We start from the raw sequence: 23064 nt of genomic DNA, 5'->3' as shown, positions 1-23064 counted from the left end.
TCTTCAGTTAGACTTAGAGAAAGCGTTTGACTGTGTGGCGCATGACATTTTATTTTGTATTCTTCGTCACGTTAATGTTGGTGAAGTGATCACTGAGGGTGTGGCTTTGGCGTACAGGAACTGTACAACGAGGTTATTAACGATTAACCTCGTTGTACAATTCCTGTACGCCAAAGTCACACCCTCAGTGATCACTTCACCAACATTAACATGACGAAGAATACGAGGTTAACCGTTAATAGCCCCGCCGGGGTGGTGCAGTGGTAAGACGCCCGACTACTGTCCGGAATACCCGGGTTCGAACCCGACCTCGGCGGCTGCGTTTCGATGGAGGCGAAACGAAGAGGCGTCCGTGTGCTGTGCGATGTCAGTATACGTTAAAGATCCCCAGGTGGTCGAAATTTCCGGAGTCCTCCAACTACGGCGTATCTCATAGCCTCAGTCGCTTTGGGACGTTAAGCCCCACAAACCAAACCTAATCGTTAATAAATCGTTTGGGGCCCCCATTAACGTGCAACGTTCTGTGCGCCAGGGTTGCCCCCTCAGCCCTCTCCTCTTTTGCATTTACATAGAATCCCTGTGTGCCCATAATGCGGAATGATGCTGTTAGAGGAATTAAGTTACATGCGGCGGAGGTAAAGGTTCTCGCATATGCTGACGACGTGGCGGTGTTTGGTGTTAGGACAGCATACGTAATGCTGTCGAGGGGGTAAAAATTCAGTAAGGCAACGGGCAGTAGAGTTAATTGGGCAAAGTGTGTGGGGTTCTGGCATGGAGAGTGGCCGGCGACGCCAGATATTTTCGCAAATGTCACCTGGTACAAGACCCTGGTGAAATACCTGGGGGTTCCGTTAGAATGTTACCGAGACAGTGAACCGTATTGGACACAGCAAACGCAATAAATCAGGGCAAAAGCTGAAAAATGGAAAGGATCACACCTATCCATATTTGCGCAAGCCACCGTGTGCAATTTGTTTTTCATTAGTAAACTTTGGCACGTGATGCAAGTGCTGCATTGCTCTCGCCTTAATGTTTAAAAGTTACATCGTATTTTTGCCGTTTTTGTGTGGGCCTCTAATTGGGAGAGGTGTACGCGTACCAATTTGTTCAGGAGAGTCAAGGATGGGGGACCGGCACTGGGGCATGTATTTGTAAAGCAGCTGGTCAGAAGATGTTTCGGGACGTGCAAGATCCTTTTTTGCGCACAGTGTGTCAAGCAAGGCTTGGGCGGGCTCTGCCAGATTTTACTGAAATCATGGCAGGTCCCACTTTTGGTTTCTTTAAGGAGATATCCCACTTTTTGGTTTCTTTAAGGAGATAGTCTCCAGCGTTAAATTCTTAAACGCCCGGTTTTCAAAAGAATATTTGAGTGCAGTGACCAGAAAGGCATTATATAAGAATGTGTGTGATGTTATTTTCCCTATTCCCTTGTACAGAGCTTTGTACTCTGGAGGGCCGGGTGGCAACGTATTGAAAAGGGTAAAGCAAATGAAGCTGTCACCGGGAATCAAGAACTACGTCTTTAAACTACACACTGGGACTTTGCCAGTGAAAACCTTTCTGGAGGCAAAACAAATGTATCTGCCATGGGGGTCACCGTGTCTTATATGCAAGCAACCGGAAACAATCGACCATGTATTTATGCACTGCTGGGAAGGGGTCTATTTTTTGGATGTGCTGCAGAGGACGATTCGAACAAAAAAGATCAAAAAAGAGCTTCCGCTACACTCATATGGAATAAGGTTCTTGTCAACGGAAAATGAGAGTGATTTCCCGTTTGACTTAGTCATGCTGGTGGGCCCTCCACAGTATTTGGCGCTCTCGTATGGCTGGGTATCATGGTGATCCGGACACATGCCCAGCGCGAATGTATTTTCGGGAAAATATGCTTAAGTATGTAGAAATACAAAAGTTGCAAGACTGTGTTCCTGAGTGGCTACCAAAGCTAGAACCCTTGGTTACACTTAGATAATTTTAATGTGACAAAGCCAGACCCGCTAGCCTGGGTTCGGCTACATTTGTAAAACTGATGTAGTACATAGCCTTCATGTTTTAATTTACAGTGTCGAAGAGCAGCAATAAAAAAAAAACTGTCCCGTCATGCTGGCAAGCTGCCTCTTCTGCTCTTCTTTTGCTTCCTGCGGGCTCTTCTCGGGCAGTTAACTCTGAGGCTGGCCGTCAGGCACTGCGAGGTTGTTTCCTTGCACGATGGTGAGCAAAGCCTTCCTGTAGTTGCCGGAGGCGTGAGTCTGCGGCAGAGAAAATACGTTTTGCGCCGAAAAGGAAAGGGGCACGGAAGAAGCAGCCAGCATTGACTACACTTTTTTTTTTTAGATATCCGTTCTCACAACCACCGGGCTGCAAGCGGATCACACGTGGTTATCAGTGAAACGTTGTATGCTACTTATTTAGATTCCCAAACTGTTATTGCCCCAGTCGTAATTAGTTAAGACCTAATCAGACTTGAAACAGATAGGTTGCGCCTTTTAGAACATTTAACGCCAGCCCCTTCCTGTCTGTCTGTCGGCAGCTCGGCGAACAATGAATCCTGAATAACGGGGGTTTTCTGCAATTCAACACCTATAGCCGGGCAGTTGCTGACACATCCACACAGCAGGCGTCACGGCTGTCCAACGCACATGCAATAAACACTTTTTTTTTTATTGTTTGTCCAGTAGTACTGTGAACTTCGCAAGGACGATTACGCTTCACCTTAAGAGTTGATTCGATAGAGCATTTCACACCGCTTCGATAGTGTGGATGTGATCTACTCTAGAGTAGCCTTTAGGAAAGCCTCCCTGTCCGACCTTTTGGTTGAGTGAAGTCGAAGGTTGCAATGACTCCCTAATTCTGCTAGTGATTACCTCAGCAGATACGGATAGTAAGCGGATCTGTCTATTTTTCATTGGCGTCCCCTTTCTTATAGATTAAGATTATGATTGCATTGAACCAAAATTCTCGTTCCCTCTGCGTACCTGCGTACCTATACTACACAGTGTTCTTCAACTTTATCGAATCCCCGTTTGAAAAGTTCTCCCACTTCAACCGGATGCTCATGTGGGCTGAAACTGCGAACTAAGCTTGTGAGTTGTTGTCCCCTCTTTTACGAGGTAAGTTTTATCATGGTGCTTACTTGGTTTGGCCGCGCGTGATGAGAAACCACAGCCATCTGCGACGAGACTGAGGAGCAAAAAACGCCAGCACAGTCTAGCGAAAAGGCAGTTCTGGCGCCATCTGGCGTCGCTGGAGGAAAGCGCTGCCGTCAAAAGCGCCGAAGCAAGTGCGACACGTTCCTGCAACGGTGCTAGATTGCGCCACTGCTGCCCTTAGGCGGAAAATTAATATTGCGTTTTTGTGCTTCTTAGTCCCGTCGCAGACGGTTCTGTTTTCTCATCATGCGCGGCCAAACCAAGTAAGCACCATGGTTAAACTTACCTCATAAAGAAGGGGACAACTCGTAAGCTTTGTGGGCAGTTTCGGCCCAAATAAGCCTCCGGTTGAGGTGGGAGACGTTTTTAAACGGGGGTTCGATAAAGCTGCAGAACACTACCTAGGACTGCGCACCTAGGACGGCGTACCTATAGACCTTATGCAAAATTGCTGCCATCTATCGGACCCTCATCGAACCACGATTCGCGTCGCCATATTCAAGGGTTGAGTGCGTCGGCTGCGCTTACGGCTGCTGCCGTCGCGTTAGCTGCATCTGCTGCGTGCTGTGATTTCCGTGTATTTGTTAGCATTCAAAGCAAAAAATGACGGAATAATAGACGATTCACTTGTCCACGCTGCCTACATTCCAATTATACTTCGTGAAGCGATACTGTACTGCCAAAAACTTCTTGCGAACGGGGGTAACAGAACAGAATTGTAGATCGAGTGACGGGCTAGTGCACATCATGTGTTACAGTGTCTGTTAGGCGTTGTGTGAATTCACGTGCTTCCGGGTGTAAAACATCTCTGCGATGTCATTACGGGTACGTGAAGGAGGTTAATGTTGTTTCTTTTTTTTTTCTTTTAATATAGGACTGATGCCTAATAAACACGGCGCTCTGATGGGCCCTCACAGTTCTCAGTGAAGCGCGCGCACTACTGTTCCCATTATCTGTCGGAACGTTTAGCAGCTGATGTATCTCGTTAACGTGTAATCAACCATATAGCAGATCCCATATTCTATATCATCATCATCATCATCAGCCTGATTATACCCACAGCAGGGCGAACGCCTCTCCCATATTTCTCCACTTAACCCGGTTCTGTGCTAGCTGCATCCACTTGACCCCTGCGAACTGCTTAACCTCATCCGCCCACCTAACTTTCTGCCGCCCCCTGCTACGCTTTCCTTCCCTTGGAATCCAATTTGTTACCCTCAGTGACCATCGGTTATCCTCTCTTTGCACTACATGTCCTGCCCATGTCCATTTCTTCTTCTTAATTTCCACTAGAATGTCGGTAACTTGAGTTGCTTCTCTGACCCACTCTGCACACTTTCTATCTCTTAATGTTACCCCTACCATTTTTCGTTCCATAGCCCTCTGGGTTGTCCTCAACTTAAGTAGAACTCTCTTGGTTAGCCTCCACGTTTCAGCCCCATATTCTATATGCTACTGGCTAAAACCCCCCAACCACGTGAATTTGCCGGCGCAACGCGACAGGTCAACGACGTGATTCCATGCGCGCTGATCCTCCTCAGATATATAGCTCCTGTTGCCGTCACATCGTGATTCTATTTCGTGAAAATCAATATATAGCAGATACTGCTGCCTGCGATGTCACATAGCAGAGGTCTGCCTTATACCCAGACGCAATGTCAAGCTCCTTCGTGAACGCGTATTCGAGCAGTGCTTTGTGCAATGCGCAGTTTTTGCAGCAGTCTTTCTCCTCTCCAATACCACATTTTTTTCTTTTTCTTTCCGTAAATATTGGCGGAATTGAAATATTTTATATGTTTTTCGTTGTCCATGTCAGGGATGACCTCAGTAGTGAGATGAGGGATGGGGGGAACGAGGTTTAATGGCTTTTTTTGCTTGTGAAGATATTGAATGAAAAAACTAATCGCACTGCGTTCTCATGCAATATTCGACACCAGCGACATTCTTCACGAAATCGTTTTGAAAAAAATGCAGCGAACGTATACTCTAATGATAAATGACGGTTTTTTTTCTGTTTGCAAAGTCCGAATTTATGGGGCGTCCAGTCAGTTGACACCTGAAAGAACACAAATATTTTCAGTGTGGTGCTGTGATCCATAGAATTTGTTTTTGTTTTTTTTTTTGCCATATTGCAAAACAACAAACATTATTCGCCAGCAGCAATTCAGGGAAGTAGTAGAATGTACCAAGCAATGGGCATACAGAAAATGTGATGCATACATGTATAGGGCTAGGTACTTTTAGACGAAATAAAGTTGGAAGACATGTGTGCGCTCATTCTTGCTTCTACTGCGATAGCCGCAGTAGCAAACCTCACTGCTAAGCGCGGTAATGCTCGCTACAAACGATATTGCTCTGTGGATAGCGTCAAATGGTTGACAGTTTCAATCCCTACCTCATTACACTGTTTTCAAGGCGCGCCATGAAGGTTAAACGAAAAACGGCATTATTCAGTGATGTGGATGGGAGAAAAGAAAACTGGCGTGATCCAAATTAAGGCGTAACTCCTTTTTGATGCACCTCACACAACTCGCAGAAACGAAATCTCGCACTAATAAAAAAAAAGCATACAGGGCGGTGACCGCCATCACTATAGCAACAGCAATCATGCGAACTCGCGGTAGACGAGAGCAGCTAAACGGTAGGGGCAGTTGCAGCCACGTATATACTCTAATTTCTTTTGCAAGCAGTGTTCTGGAGACGCGTCTGAGCAACTGAAGCCTGGACGTAGTCGACTATATTCAATTCAACGATGAATCGAATGGGTAAAAACGTTAGAATATCGCCCTGGAATTTAAGAGAGTAGTCTGGCGCCTTTGAAGTGCCGAAATCTGTTCTATCTGGATACCTGGAAGTATACATACGGACGAAATCTGTTGACAGCTTGTATGCATGAAACCTTAAAAGCTGAGATGAATTGGCGCAATAAGGAAATCAGGAACAACACTCTTGCACATATTTTATGTGAAAAGGCGATGCGCACTCCGTCTACAGGAAAATTTAACAAACCGTGGGCGATATATTGTCTGCCTTAGCACCGGGTACTGATTTGCAATCTTCCAATGCACGGTAAATAAGATATTTCACAATTCAGGCGCGCCGTTGATCGAAAGTGCGCCTAGCGCGACAATCACGCGAGAGCGGATTAACACAAGCCTCAAGAAAAAAAAAAAAAAAAAAAAGCTCAAGGGATGTAATTTGCTGCTTCTTTTCTTCTACGCCCTTAATTTAATTTTGCGAACAACAAGGGGCACAACAGTATGTCGATATTATCGGCAACAACGACCATTAATGCAGCCAGCTGTGCAACCCCCTATGCCGCTTGCTGCTCCTCAATTCAGCTACCCTTGAACATGGCGGAAACGCGCGCGGTGGCCGATAGATGGCAGCAATTTTGCATAAGGTCTATGGGGTGGGCAGTTCAAACGCGACGGCGTTAAAGGCCCCGTTCTGCAGAAAATATGGCGTCGGCGCTGTAGGCGTTGGGAGCGAAAAACCACCGCTCATGCGGGTGGTAGATATGGCAGCTGACATGGCCGTCCACTGACGTGGAATGACCCTATTGGCAAGCGCCAGCAACTCGGGGCTCTGTTTTGAATAACGGGGGCGTGAGGTGGAAATCCAGCCTCTAGGAAGCGGGGATTGATATCCATATCGGGTGGGCTTTCACATGATACGGTAGTTTACGACTGTACGTTAATAAGTACGTGTGGAATAACAGCCGCACAAGTAAAATAAATATTCAATAAGAGAGTGGAAAAGTGCATGAGCGCAGAAGAGTACCCGAAAGGGGAGCTGGCAAACGGGGGCCCCTAAAGCTATCGCCTCATTATACTAAGGGCGCAGCTAAAGTGCCTCTTCCTTGAATGTATAACACTAAGCTTAAGTAAGATACCTGCCCCCTGCCGGTGATGCTACAGAACTGTTCTATGTTAGCAGTCACGTCCTATAATGGCTAACTACCCTAGACGTAATTCTCGTTCCTCCGCTAAACCATGATAGCATAATAGGCGCCGCATTTTATACTTCGTTTGTCCTATTCTCATTAAGCTCTATTATATGATATTTAATTTCGGGTAGTTCTTTGAACAGCACTTGTGGACTAGCAGTAAGATGTAAAGATGGTCGAGTTGAATCTGATTTATGATGCAGACATCATAAGCGCAAAAAACAAGGTCCAACGTGGGAGAAAGACGACACGAGCGCTCACCTGTATCTTTCTCCCACGATGGTCCTCGTTTTTGGCGCTATCTACACCATGACTGCGGGACTAGCCTTACAAAATAAGTTTCTAACGCTAAACGACGCCGGCTTGAGTTAAAATGATGGCCTTTCTAGAGCCAGACATTCTCCCTCCGCTGCGTCACAGGTCTGACAACCACCGTGGTCACTTCTTCCGCGACCGCTGCGGGGGTTAACAGGTACATTAGTGGTATATTCATAAAGGAGACGGTGGGAAATTACTGCAGCCGGGTGGCCAAATTCTGTTTTGTTGAGTGAATGCGTTTCCGGCTGCGGTCATCGGGATGAGGCTGCACCCCAGACCTGCTTATGAAATTCAATCGGCACGCTTATATTTTAAGAGCGTGAGCTCTGCGCTTCGTACTGCAACTCCCAATTCATTCTTTCGCTCGGGTGTTTGGCCTTGAGCCGAGAGACGCCGTAGCAGCTGTGTTTACATGAATGCGACAACCACATCGCATCCCACCCGGTTCCTAGCGCATCGCATTCATGTAAGCAGGGGCAATGCGCTAGGAAAGCGCATCGCATTAATGCGCCAGACAGGGCGGGATTGAGAGGGGTAAGTCGACTATCCCAGTGCATGTAAACCCAGTCGCATCGCCTGAAGGGCTAGATAGCGGCGTCCGGCGAAGCGGCGGCCGCTCGCCTCACCACCAACTCGTCGTTGCCGCTCCACTGTGTCTCGCGTTCGCTGCAAACGAATAGGAAGCTTTTTATTTGTCTGAAGATGGCCCGCACCCCACAATTCTGGCGACAAAACACCTCAAATTCTAAGATATCTTCTGGAATGGAATCGGACAGCTGTTAGCTTAGTGAGTAAGCCTTGTTTGGGCGCCATGGAGAAATTGCCAGAAGGCGCGGGATATTCAAATAGATTCGGGTTGGATAAGGACAGGCTACCAAGCCTTTAATTAATCTTGATACGCTGTTTTTATTATTATTACATATTTCCTCTTACTCTGTTAAAAGTAAAACATATATTAAATCAAATTTACAAATTTTGCAGCCTGTTGCCACCGTTGCGTTCAATATGCTACACCGCGTGCCGCCACCATGCGCGCTAGAGATGATGCGCTACATGTAAACGCTGTCGCATCGCATTGCAGTGAGGCACTACGAAATGCGATGCGACGCACTGCTGTCGACTTCATGTAAACATGGCTCGTGGGAGGGTGTGGGACTCCAGAAAGTTTGGCTGCCCAGGGTTCTTGAAGTATACTGACCCCTTGACTAGACGGGGTTTAACTTCGGTGCTTCGCCGGCGCTGGGTTGTTCAGTCTCACCATGAGAAACTGCATTTCCTCCCTCGAGGTACTGAGCGCTGCAGTATCGTTAGTCTTGCAGTCCAACATTTTTTTTTTAAAATACCATTCGTAAAATCGCGAATAGAAGCGGAAACTTTTACACCCTGTCCGATACCCTTGCTAACCGGCGTTTCCTCTCTTGAAGACTGTGGACGTTACCTATAGATCCTATAAATACATGCCAGCGCCTTTACAGGCACCTCTTTTACGGCTCCACTATGCACTGCTGGCATAACAGCTGATGTTTCGATTAAATGAACGCTTTCGCGTTACTTACAAATGCTTTGAATAGGGAGAGCTCAAGTATAGACATTTTTATGATCGCTTGCCGAGCATAATTTCCTGAAGCCAGCCTAGCCCTTTGGCTGACTTAAGTTAAGCTTGTTCCAATCGTATTAGCAATTAGCCTGGTCGATAATTTGTAAGCCACGGACTGAAATATATTCATTTTCAACCCTGCCATCTTTCTTCTGAAGTAACATGTTAGTATTCTTCAAGGCTTCCATAGCGCTCAAGGTCTCCCAGCATTGAGTATGCAGGGCAGAAAGTTTTTCTTGTGCAATGCCTTCATCATTGATCAACGATGTGCACTTTCTTCATCACATCTGCTTTTCCGCTTTGCGTTGCTCCCTGGACTTCCTCTGCGTTCTCCTTTGTTACAACTGGAACAACTGTGCTTACTTGCTCTAATTTATTTTGTCATTAGGGTCATGGTTTCTTTGCCAACTGTACACATTCGTTTAAAATTATTTTCTACTTGAGCTATTTCATACAAGAGGCTAATTACATTGCTTTGATTTTCACTTAGTGCGTTCTTTAGATCATGTCTAATTACCTTTGTTGCCACGAGACCACCCCTGTAGTTTGAACCTAGCTAAATCATTCCTTAATACACTGCAGCACATCACTCAATAGTTAACATAGTCAGTGCCGCTATTTTTATTTATCTTATCTGCTTGGTTCGGGAATTTAGGCGCTCATGACCATACACTCATAAAGAAAGCCAAGTCACAGGAACCTACGGAAAGCATAGGCATTGTATAATTTTTCTTAAATTACAAGAAAAAATGCACATAGTATCGAAAATCAGTGAATCACTAGGATATGAAAGATAATGCAATAGAAAGCCGACGAAAAAATACACATGCCACTGTGGAATCCCAACCTATGACTTCTGCACTTCGCGAGCGGACGTCGAGGGTTCCGATCCCATCAGCGCCATGCGATCGTTTTTATTCATATTATAATCAGTTATCTTTCAAGAACAAAGTGATCGCACTATCTCCTTACTTATCAACAGACAAATTCGAAAATAGCATTCTCTTATGCTTCTTAGAGCCTCAGTTACAGATGTTCTTATCAACAAAGTGCGGCTCGGGACCATGTTGGTATTTGAAATGTTAGAACATTTATGGTGTGGGATTTCTTAATCAAGTCTTGGTGTAAACCAGTGGAGAAATTAAGCGGCACCGAGATTCGAATCCTGGACCCCTCACACGTGATTCCAGGCTTACTACTACGCAACTGTTGAAAAAGTTAGGCTTGAAATCAATCTTCAGTATTCGTTTTTCTTTCGAAAGTTTCAAGAGGGGTTCATATTGCTGAAATTATGCGAAGCTACTCATGTCCTCTCCTTGTTACTGATTTCTATCAGCCCCAATATCTCCACGCTTATAAAAGGTGTACACAGCGTACCTGAATGTCGCTGGCCAGGGTAACCTTGTATTTGTCGAGGTACTCTTGCTTAATCATCTCCAAGTCCTTCTCACATCGCGACAGCACGATTCGTTTGAGCACTCTGTCGCTGGCGCCGAGTCCCTGCGATAAACCAGTGCACTTAAAGGGATGATGAAAGGGTATTCACTAACGCGAGCGAATGATCGGTATTCCATCACTCGTGTTCGCAACGCAAAAATATTTAAGCTATTTTGCTAATGCTGAAACTATTGGAGATTCAAAATAACGCTTTTCCTTTCCTCCTTAAAGGAGCCGAAGCCGACGCGTAAGAATAAATAAAACAGGTCATGACTGCGCTCTATCGCATTCCGTTCGCTGGCGTCACATAGGCATGTCAAATGAGAGGGCGCGCAGGGGGCCCTGCTTAAGTCAACGGGAAGGAACGGCTAAGAAAGGGCGCTGAGGTTCTCCCCTAATCGATTGTGAGCAAATGCCAAGAGCCATTATTAAAAATTGTTAGTAAATTTTAGGAGCCACGTAGATCGTTTAAATTTGACTTGAATGCTCACCTTAACCTTAGCATATGTGTCGCTTCAAAATATGACCGCAAATATATTTTCAGCGTCTCTTTAAAGGAGTTGCTTCCGTACACCATCGACAGCTCGTTTGGGAGAATATCATCCAAGTTATAGTGCGTTTTGATATAGTCATTTGACACATCGGCTTTCCTATTGCCCGGTAAAGTAGAATAGGAATTACATAATTTACCTGTGTGAGAGTTTTTTTTTTTTTTTTTAATTCAACAAGTACCTTGGTTCTTCGTAGTTAGGAAGACAGAACCAAAATACCACACATTTGGAACTCGACAGTGGGCCAGGAATTCCTATCGTATTTGTTATTGGCCTGGCGAAACAATTTTCAGAATGTATGCTGTAAAATACCCTCAAAAGGAACAGTTATTAGCTTCACCTGAGCCAGAAGAATAATTGCACTGTTAGAAATGAATGCACGTTTGTTTTTGGCGCAGGGAGTACCAACTACAAGACGTGAAGCTATGCACCTGTTTCCTATAACACGTATACTCTCTGGGTGCTTGACACAAAAAAGTATGAACGCTGTGGGACATTGCCCTTGCGCGGTAGATACCAGAAAACCTAGATTATTCAAGCCGTGTTCTCAAATCAGTTACTTGAACTTGATAAATAAATAGTTACACCAACTCACCTTCATGGCAAAGTAGAGCGTTTCCGCAAAGTAAAGGGGAGGGCTGTAGATGCACTTGACTGTAAGAAAAAAAAAAAACAAGCCAGTATAAATCGCCCGCTAGGAAGCGTGCTGCTAGCGCGTTACTTTAATGTACGCTCAGACCATAACACAAGAGGTCTTTCAAAGCCAGCCTCTATAAATATTTGCACCAAGTTCGCGGCAAACAAGCCCAGCTGAATTTTAGATCCCGCACGACAAACTTATTGAGGTACTCAGACTGGGCAGATCAGCGACAGCGAACACAGTCAGGTCCAACACGCGAAGCGATCCCGATGCCACTGACTGGAACGTTCCCCGTGCACTTCTTCCTCTTCACACAAACAAATATTCTATAGGCGAACCTCAATAGAATATCAGCGTTTGTGGACTGCCGTAAGTATTGAAGAATGTCGATTACGTCTCTTCAACGACAAAAAGAATAAATGTGTGCAAGTGCAAAAAAGTAGGCATGGAACTAACACGTTTTGGTGTCCTTACAAAGACCCAATGTCCGAGTCACCGCCGTCGACGCTTACATTAATGAAAGGGGGAAGTACGCAACCTTCCAGCAGCAACAGTCAAGGAGATGTCATGTAAGCGGCGAACAGGAAAGAGTGATAGCCCCGCTAACCTGCCTATATCTTTGAAGCACATTGTTACCGTAAAAACGAATCAATGTACAGTCGCGAGTCAACATATCAGTACAGCTGACTGGCGACCAGAGCTCTGGTAACTCGCACTACGCGGCGCTGCGGTTCACACACATATTAAAAGAAGAAGGTATCGGTTATGAGATAATAGAGTTCCTACAGGAAATATACCGGGATAACATAGTAGAAATTACGTGGGAAGGGATAAGAAGTACGGAGCATGTCAAAGTATGCAAAGGATTAAGACAAGGCTGTCCTCTATCACCGGTGCTGTTCATTCTTTATATGATAAACCTGGAACGGAGGATACATGACCTAGGTTTTAACCTGTCATATATATTAGGTGGAAAGGCGGTAGAGCAGCGCCTCCCCGGTTTGATGTATGCAGACGATATTGTGCTGCTAGCTGAGAGTCAGGAAGAATTGCAAACTCTAGTTAAGTATTGCGGAGACGAAGGGGACGCTTTAGGCTTCAGTTTCAGCGCAGTTAAGTCGGGTCTGATGATTTTCAACGGCTCAACTGATCAGGGTCTTAAAATACAAGGCCATGAAATACCTAGAGTAGCTGAATATAAATATCTGGGGGTATGGGTAAACGAAGGATTGGCATACATTGGAAAGCATGAGCAATCACTTAAGGCCAAAGGGCGAAGGAATGCCGGGATAATGAAGCATAAGGCATTGTGGGGATACAATAGGTATGAGGTTTTGAGGGGTATTTGGAAAGGAATTATGGTGCCCGGACTTACTTTCGAAAATGCGGTTTTGTGCCTAAAATCAGAGGTACAGTCGACATTAGAAATAAATCAGAGATCCGTTGGACGATTAGCACTAGGTGCCCACGGCAAAACTACAAATGAGGCGGTACAGGGAGATATGGGCTGGGCATCTTTCGAAGTACGGGAAGCTCAGAGTAAAATATTATATGAGGAACGCCTGAGGAAATTGGGCAGTAACAGATGGGCAGCTAAAGTATTTAAATACCTGTACTTAAAAAGCGTGGACTCACAATGGAGGAAAAGAACTAGGAAACTAACTAGTAAGTATGCTAGTCACAAGGACGGAGAAATAAAGAGCATTAAGCAACAGGTGAAAAACACAGAAGGTAAAAATTGGATAAATTCGATGGAAAAGAAACAGAGTGTGGCATTATACCGTAAGTGGAAAATGCAGATCAGGAAGGAAGATTTCTTTGATAACTCAAGAGGCAGTGCCCTACTTTTTGAAGCTAGATCAGGGTGCCTTAGAACACGCAGCTACAAAAAGAAATTTAACAATGGAGATGACGCATGTGCTGTATGTGGAAACTCCAGTGAAACAATTGACCATATTATACTCGAATGTAACGGTATCCATCCGGAAGTTGATGCAGGTGCAATCACTGTTCCTGAAGCTCTGGGGTTTAGAGATACCAGCGGCCGGGTGAATAAACCGGCGGTGGAAACTAGCAAAAAACGACAGGAAGATTGGTGGCTTAAAAGCAGAGAAGTTACATAATGTTAGTACTGTAGGAACAAAAATTTAATAAATAGAATGATGGTTTAGTTAACCATTCTAAATCAATAATTAAGATATATGGAGAAAAATGAGCATGATAGCTACTGCTACCACACCGTTTCAAAGGGGACGCTCCTATATTCCATCCATCCATCCATCCATCCATCCATCCATCCATCCATCCATCCATCCATCCATCCATCCATCCATCCATCCATCCATCCATCCATCCATCCATCCATCCATCCATCCATCCATCCATCCATCCATCCATCCATCCATCCATCCATCCATCCATCCATCCATCCATCCATCCATCCATCCATCCATCCATCCATCCATCCATCCATCCATCCATCCATCCATCCATCCATCCATCCATCCATCCATCCATCCATCCATCCATACATCCATACATCCATCCATCCATCCATCCATCCATCCATCCATCCATCCATCCATCCATCCATCCATCCATCCATCCATCCATCCATCCATCCATCCATCCATCCATCCATCCATCCATCCATCCATCCATCCATCCATCCATCCATCCATCCATCCATCCATCCATCCATCCATCCATCCATCCATCCATCCATCCATCCATCCATCCATCCATCCATCCATCCATCCATCCATCCATCCATCCATCCATCCATCCATCCATCCATCCATCCATCCATCCATCCATCCATCCATCCATCCATCCATCCATCCATCCATCCATCCATCCATCCATCCATCCATCCATCCATCCATCCATCCATCCATCCATCCATCCATCCATCCATCCATCCATCCATCCATCCATCCATCCATCCATCCATCCATCCATCCATCCATCCATCCATCCATCCATCCATCCATCCATCCATCCATCCATCCATCCATCCATCCATCCATCCATCCATCCATCCATCCATCCATCCATCCATCCATCCATCCATCCATCCATCCATCCATCCATCCATCCATCCATGGCAATGAGGCCATTCCCATTTTTTTTTTGCTTGAGAAGGGGGTAGGGGGGGGGAGTAAGCATTATCAATCATAGCACGACCAGCATCAAAGTTCTGGCCTTACGTGACTGCGCATGCGGGATTTCGTTCCAACTCAATCAGCATAAGTAACAATGGCTTCGTTTTGTTACTTTCAAGCAGCAAACAAAAAAAAAACAAATATTTCTGGTTCTTCTTGCCGCCACGCTTCATTGAACTCCTCCCTCCCCCTCCCCCTCCCCTTCCCCCCGTAGTGATGAAGATGGGAACGGCCTTGTACCCTTGTTAACAGCATCTTCGTGAAGCGCAGTGCTACGCGTTCTCATTTCGGCCTTCCGGTGATCCGTAACGTGCGCTAATCTTGTTTTTTTTTTTTTTTTTACTCACAACTGAACGCGTAGAGCGAGTCCTATGAATTTAACTTAATTATTCCTCTCCGATCTCCCTTTTCGAGACCGACGGAGGCAATATAGAGGACCACAGAACCCTGCCAGTCAAGTGTCGGTACATATTAATCATTTGTCAGCGGCAGCGTGTTCGTAAGGTGTATGAAATGTCGTGGACCCCGCATATGCCCAAACACCTGTCAAGACCGCTGGAAAGGCGCGCTCTGTGGTGCACCAGCGACATATGGCGCTGCCTTGCTAGTTTCAAATAGCTTGTTATTGAGCGTGCGTCTAGCGCGCAGCCTTATCGTGTCGCAAGCTAGAACGCGCAAGCTGCAGTGCGGTCCATTCGCAACTGTAAACAATTTAGAACCACGGGGATACTGGTGATGCGAAACAGTATTGTAATACACTCAGTGCTTGCACAGCGACAAGCTATCTCAACCCCAGCTGCCAAAGGGAGTTCTCGCTGATGCGCTGCAGTGAGAGGTGTATGTTTGAGCATCTTTAAGATGACATGCAGACCACGTAATCGATGCACACACACGCACTTCTAGTTGAACTGAAGCAGGTGATTATAGCCGAAGGCTCGGGCGATATAGCAGTGCGAAGCTCACGAAATCATACGCAGATGATTAACAATAAAGCCTGCAAGCTCTGGGTAATGCTGCACCAATACAACCGACTGATTGCGATCGCGAATCACCTGGCTGCCTCGGGGCATCGCTCTCGGTAGGCATTATTCGTGCAGAGCCTTGTAATGATGGTAGCGAAAGTCCCTGCTGGCGACTTGTACGAAAACAAACACCTATGTGGCTCAAAATATAACAGGTCACAGATCATCACACTATGTGTGGACAGCAAACTCATTAGCGGCAGTGGTTGACATCAAAGCACATAAAAGTAAGGTATTTCACCTCATCGGATGTGCGTGCATACCTGTAAGCACCCCTGTTAATGCCACGGCCGATATTCAGTTTAGAGTCCGGTATGACTGCATAATTCCTTTCGCGCGTCTTTTTTCATTTTTTCATTCATTATTTCTGCATCACCCAAGGCTGTCTCAGAAATGGCAAAAGAAAGTAAGTTCTGCGGTGAAGTATATTAGCACGAAAAACTGGCACGAACTGATGACAAGCGCAGTGTTCGCCCACTGCACGTCACAAACGAAAGCACTCTTCAGTGGCCTCCAGCTCATCCGTTACGCCTTCCATGAAAGTTTTACTGTATACCAGGGCCAACGCTGAATCTCTTCTATCGGTTTACAGCTACAAATCGGAGAATGTGCAGGTGAGCAGCACGCACCGACAGCAAGGAAGCCTTTCCTTAGGTCGCCGCTCATTTCACTCTTGATAGCCTCCATCACGGTGTGGTTGGCGAGAGCGTTGTATTCCCGAAACACGAGCCGCAGCTGTTCATAACTTTGGGTGGCAATGATCCGGTTGAACGCAGAGACGTCGGTGCCCCAGCTCTTCACTCCCGCTCTGTGGAGCTCCTGCAGACGGCCGCGGCCAGAAAGCTAAGCTACTCTCTCGAGCGTACAAATAGAGTGAACTCCTCCTGAGATTTGAGCTAGGTGGCATCTCATAGCGCATGCAGTGCTACTTTGTGCACATATTCTGGTGGTTCAACATCAGCCAAATATATTCTATACATGTGCGTTCTTTCCCACAAGTGGTCGCTCTTTTTGTTTACGTATTGAAGGTTCTTTTCTTTGGGTTGACTAACGATTCCAGCACAAAGGACTGATGTAAAATCCAGTAGTGGGGTTCTGATATCCAAATCTCAGGGAAGAAGGGCGGGGGAACGCGATTTACAAAACGCTGCACAAAATCACTTTAATACACGTTTCAGGGGTACGCTGTAGATGCTCCAACACTGATTCAAATGTGTACTTTCCTTTAGAGCGAATTAAGTTTGACGGGTTCTTCGATAGCACTTGATATAGCTGGCCCCTGCGGATTAACAGCGCAGTTTTCGTTCATTTCATCGGTTTTTTTTTTTCATCGCAGTTCCAAACTTTAGGTAGACGAATGTACCGAACTTGATAGATCTGCACAGAATGTAATATTTTATCCGCGGTCCACGAGCTTCTTGACGACCTCTACTATGCTTCTGTTCCAATCAACTCATATGTTCGGCCAGACCATTAGCAGGCTAGTTTTGTTCACTTCGCGCTCTATTTGGTCCATGTTCTAAAACTATCTCTGTTCGCATGCTTGTGGGGAAGCATACACTGAAGCCCCATCGCACAAAGCTTCCCGTTTGTGGCGACAGCTGAGACACTTTTTTCGTGTTCCTCGCTCCCTAGTTTTCATCCACTTTTTTTTTCTTTGTAGAGCGCATAAATAAGTATATTGATCTTTAAAGCATTCATTGAGCGCGTTACACTCGTGTTCTTTGTGGCACCATGAGCATAGATTTTGATGTCATAGCCATCTCAAATTTTTCTTTAAGAATGTAACTGAGACGGGGTGCTTGTGTATACGTGCCATACTCTGAAACACATTTGAGTCAGTTTGAAGCTTGACATATGACCTTAATGGAAAATCTTAACAGCGGTAGTAATGAGGACACAAAGAGGGCTGCAGTACCCATGGCGCGTAAAAACATTAATTATTTACTCCCATGGCGCCGCAACACGCAGTTCAATCAACAAAGCTTTTAGGATCAACTGAGCATGCTGTAAAAAAAAAAAGTAAAAGAAAGAAAAAGCAGCTAGGCAGCTTTTTCAAGCCTTCGAGATTAAAAAAAAAACGAAAACATGAGAGAACATTCCGTCTTAGGTGTTTTACCTAAATCGGCATTAGAGAAGTCAATTCAACCACAGTAAAAAAAAAAAATGATTTGGAACATTAATACTCCTAAGCTTCGAATCTGGAGGGAGCAGTTTCTTCACGGCGTTAGTGACAGAAACAAGCTTTCAGGAACGACACTTTCACGGACGTGCGCACAGACGTTATTCACAGACTTTGTAAAGCCTCGGTTTACGCCTATGCTGAAAAAAAGAAAAACGGATTGACATCAGCATATTTTGCGCTCTTGTTTCGCCTGGCGAAACTATACTTCACCGATTCAGAGGCGCGCGAGAAGACTCGCGCATTTCCCACCGACTTTGCACTAGGACGAATTTTAGAGAATTTTTCAGCTCACAGCGGCATCTTTGCGTGCGCGTTCCAGATCCAGAGGTGCTCCCTCTTCCCGCTCGACCTGCAACACAGACGTGGGAGAACAATAGCAGAGAAGCGATGAGTGCTTTCAAAAGCCAGCGGTTGTGGTTGTGGCCATCTCCCCGCTCCGATGAAGCAGGAATTTTACTTTTTTTGTACTGCACACTGAGCGGCCAACATGAAAGCGAACTTGTAACTTTGTATGTACGCTTCTGAGTGTGTATTATTTTACTCACTCTGCAAAGAGACACCAAGAGCTGCCGATATCCGCCTGAGGTGTTTCGTTCGACGTCTTTCTCCAACCTTCGTTTGAACACTGCAAAACGAACAACAAATCTCAGTAAGCGTTCTGCTGCATGCGAGCGATTTGCCATTAGCGAGCAGGAAAGGAAAACGTGCTCAGCAGCAACATGAGATACCGAGCAACATCGCGTGTCACTAGTGGCAAATGTAGTTAGATGCTCGAAAGAGGAATTACGTCATGCTTACATTTTACCTAAAAAGACAATCTCATCCGAACTTAGATGAAAAACATACCAGGTAAAAGTAAAAATAAATAAACGATGTACACGCACTGCGATTTCCGTTCCGAGTTCTAGACATGCGCGAGTCACCCGAAAATCTTCTGTTGAATGTAATCAGTCACGAATACGATCTGCCAGTCACACTCGAATCTTTCGATGAGTGCAAGGTTGAACAGGTGCAAAAGAAAAAAATGCCCGTTACAGTCCTCCTCGTGGTGATCGGACATCAAATCTATAGGTTCTGATTGAATCCTGTCTGCTGCTAAAATTTGAATCATTGTGTAGTGATTACCAGCGGCCAGCTCTTGGATCATGGTAGCGCCTTCCAAAGGCTGAAAAAATGTCTGTGCCACACTTAAGTGCCGACCTGAGACTTTTATACGATAACGTTAAATGCTATACTCCGTCCTGCAAAATATCCGGCCTTCGAATGCTGTGAGCGTCAAACACGCACATGCAGCAATTGGCAGGTGCATAGTAGTTTGAAGGTGATACGCCTAGCGCTGATTCGTCGATGGGTTGCGTGATGTAACGAGACCACACTATATCAAAAAGTCGAAAGTGCCTCACGTTGCTCATTTGAGATGGGAGGTTGTGATAGAAACCAACCTTCCAGGGCACTTTGATGGCAGGTCACGTACGCGAAACTCCTATATATACTTCACGCAGGCCCGTTCGTACGGTTTTCTTAAAGAGAGGGCTTTATACCTGTGTATAGGTTAGTCACTCACGACCGGCAGCTGCTGAGTGGCAGTTTGCGACTGCATGTGAATGAGAATGTATAGGATATTACGACATGAATTAAGGGATCGGTAACTAAATGAAAAGAGTATAGATGTATGCGAGCTAGCAACCGCAAGTGGCGCCGACAAACCGAAGCCATTAACGCTATTCCGCCATACCCTTAATGGCGAAGCTTTAGTGTTACACACAGTTTTTTGTTCTCCCTTATGGTCTCCATTTCACGCCTGGCAGGATCAAAGCGCTGTGACAATAAGAAACGACTGAAAACTAGGGACGGAAGAAGGCAACAAGGAGCCTTTGAGCACCAGCAACATCAGCTGCTGCATTTAGTGCGGCACGGCTCACTTCTCTGGTAGTGGTCCTTGATTATCGTGATGTCGTAATTGCTGAGGGTGCAGAAGGTCTCGATGATTGATTCGTCATTGTCCTGAAGCCACGGGATACTGTCACGCAGCTCACGAGCAATATACTCGTTCAACTGGGACAGAAGCCCCAGTATAGCGTGTTGAAGGTGACCATTTGGAAGGCTGCTTTCCGCATCAATCGCCACCTCCTGCGACAGTATCGCGAGCGAATTCCCGATTTCGTTCTCTCTTTTTCTCTCCTCATTACTCTCTTTATACGGCAGATCCATTGGCTGAAGCGAGCAGCAAATTGAGTGGAAAACTTACCCGTCCAAACGACTGCTTGTATACTCTCACGATCTCCAGCCGTTGGGCTTCCGATCGTGCGCATATGATGTCGATGATCACTGCGTGGTCTGCAGCTGGAATTTAAGCGACTCAGTGAATCATTTCACTTGTCTCTAGCTTACGCAGCTAACCGGAGAACAGAATTCCTCGCCGTGCTTTGATTGCGTGCGTCATGCTTCTAATTAGCCAGCTTGAGCGTCCTGATGGTACATTACAGCGAACAAATCTGGGCGGCATTAACATTAGTGTGTTATTTCTAACTAAAAGCGGTAGGTTTAGTACGTAAAGGAGCGCAATGCCCCCGAACATACAAACTAAAGATGTAGAGGAACATAGGCCCTTGGTGGGTAGTTAACACAAAAATGTACCGAAGTTAAATGTAACCCCAATAAATATGAGAACACTGATAAATATTACGTGAGCTGTAGTGCATTTTCAGTATAGCAGATTACATAAGCACTACATACTGATTGATAAAAGTATTGACGCTAATGAGACAGTCCACAGTCGGCTAGAAGATCGTGTGCTCAGCAGCCTAGCTTAAATTTGACTATAGTGAAACCACGCACGTAATAATTTGAGAAATTTACAGAGCGACCTGAAAATTCGAATAACAAAATCGTGGAGTTTTATAGATCTCGGCGTCTCTCCTTGTATATAAAGACGTGTGCTCCCGCACACCTTAAGAACTTGCGTATTAATGCGTATTCCCTGCCTTATTACTTGGAGAAAAAGAAATGAAGACGAATGCTAGAATCTGAGTATGCAGCTCCATTGTATAACCTGGAGGGGCCGAAATAGTTCCGAGGATCATGACGCACGCCACAGTATAGGATAAGAAAGCGGCGAGTTTCCAAACTACTGGTGCTCAACGAAACACAGGATCACGATATTTCGGTTGCAGTTAATACAGTTCCCCGTTGAACAACGGTTTCGACAAGAGCGACATTATGTGACCGCACGATTGCAAGCGGTGATCACAGCTAAACAAATCGGACGCAGTACCGCGAAGTGGTTGTGCTGGTAGATCTGGCGTGCAATGCACAAGAATCAGTGTTGTATTCTACTGATAATAGAGAAAAATGCACTGCCTAATATACATTATCTGCTCAGTCTCGCCCCTCGCATTATATGCCGGTGTTTCTGCACTTACTCCATCCTGTCATGGCTTTTTTCAAGGCCTCGACATCCCGCTGGACATTGAAGTTCAAGTATGTCTTGATAGTTCCCTGCGTATACAGTAACAAATTAGTCGTTAACGCTTCCACGAAAGAAAAATATGTGGCTATCCATTTGGTGCGTACCTTCTGAATACGCAGTTAACGATTGTCATTTCCAGTGTCTGGTGCTTCTTTAGCACGTCCATTACAAATCGCAAGAGATTACTTCTCACATGCCTTTTCTTACACAGTGTCGAGCCCACATCGCAGACTCAAACACCCTGGTCTTCCTGTGGCATTTGACGAAATCAACAAGATTCCATAACATAGTCGAAGTTGTGCACCTCGATTCCACTCGTTGCTTTTGAGTCGCTGAGCGTTAAGCAGTTTATTGATTAGGTCTTAATTTTAAATCCAAACTCAGCAGCAATAGCTTGCGCATAATTTTAGATCCCAACTTATAACAACGGAAGTACAGGCGGATGCACAAAAGCAGGGGCAAGTCCCATTAATAAGGACTTCTCTGCCCAAACTACGCCTAGCGTCAGGAAAGTGAAAAAGTTGTCCTGAAAATGGTCAGCATTTAAAACAGCCAACAAAAATAATATCCGCGCATGTACGCTCCTGAAAATGATGAGGAAGAAGAACAGGTCGTAGGCTGTACGCTAAAGGGAGAGGCAGATGAGAATAGCAGAAAGCAGAAAGAGAGCATGTTCGTTCCGCTATGCTGTTCCCCAACGCACCGTGCACGACCTAATCTCTTGCAGACATTAAAGCTAAAACTGGGTTGAAAACTTCATTCATGTCCAGTGCGTATTAATCTTCTGAAATTTATGACGTGCTGAATTATCACCAGTAAAAATTGCTAGTTCCGACCGAACGCTCCTACTTACACATCACCTGCATCTCGCGATTGTGCATCTTTTGCCTTGTGTTTTAGAAGTAGAAATATTTTGCGCAACTCAAAGACCGCGGACGAAACGGATGAAAATAATGGCAAACGGAGATTCTGTTTTTGTCGCCCGTCACGTGCGACCCGCTTATGCATTGTTTCCTTTCATGACACGAAACAATAACCGTATTGATTAGGGTTACCATTGTTCTTCCGCATCCCCTCTTTGATGTCATTCTGTGATATAAACCGTGAAAATGTGCGGACGCAATTTTTATATTCCTTCCAGTGGAACTGCCAAGTTGCGAGAGCAAGGCCGTTCTAAGTCCAACAATCGCAGCTTCGGTACTACGCAACCGCAACAGGCTCACCTTTCCTGGAGGGTGACAGCTTGCCGTGGTCATTGAGCCGCCATAGTAGTCAGCAGAAGTTCCGTAGAACGCTGCGTCTCTTTCGGGAGCTCTACTGGGCGTGGTCGGCGGATAGGGCATGGCATTCGCGGGGTCCAAGGGAGTTATGTAGCTAGGCGAGTGGGTAGACGTAGAGTGGTTGTGAGTACAGAATTCATTTCTTGGCCCGAAAACAGACTGCGCACTGATGGCCGGAGGGCTATAAGGTGGGTACGCGCCACTGGGGTATTGCACAGGCGACGTTGATAACGGCACGTTTGCAACTGAGCCTGCTTGCAAGGAGCCCCCAGGAGAGGTTGACAAAGAAGATCTCGACGGAGT

The 23064-nt window shown here is 45.6% G+C and overlaps 1 protein-coding gene across 1 annotated transcript; it reads right to left on the bottom strand.

The window, feature by feature from the left end:
- Positions 1–1969: 1969 nt before the first annotated feature.
- Positions 1970–22824, bottom strand: LOC146201652 (annexin A13-like). The gene is made up of 8 exons (XM_084599044.1): positions 22705–22824; positions 19935–20067; positions 18558–18637; positions 18305–18361; positions 16457–16646; positions 11597–11655; positions 10391–10513; positions 1970–2249 (listed from the first exon to the last, which is right to left on the bottom strand). Exons 1-8 carry the CDS (start codon positions 22822–22824, stop codon positions 2160–2162), a joined length of 852 nt encoding a protein of 283 aa, XP_084455170.1. The 3' UTR covers positions 1970–2159.
- Between the last annotated feature and the right edge of the window lie 240 nt (positions 22825–23064).

This window comes from Amblyomma maculatum, chromosome 1 (assembly GCF_055883805.1).
Source record: "Amblyomma maculatum isolate TAMU_Amacu chromosome 1, ASM5588380v1, whole genome shotgun sequence".
Taxonomy (NCBI): Eukaryota; Metazoa; Arthropoda; class Arachnida; order Ixodida; family Ixodidae; genus Amblyomma; species Amblyomma maculatum.
Note: the sequence above shows the minus strand (reverse complement) of the source record. Positions and strands in the feature narration are given on the sequence as shown.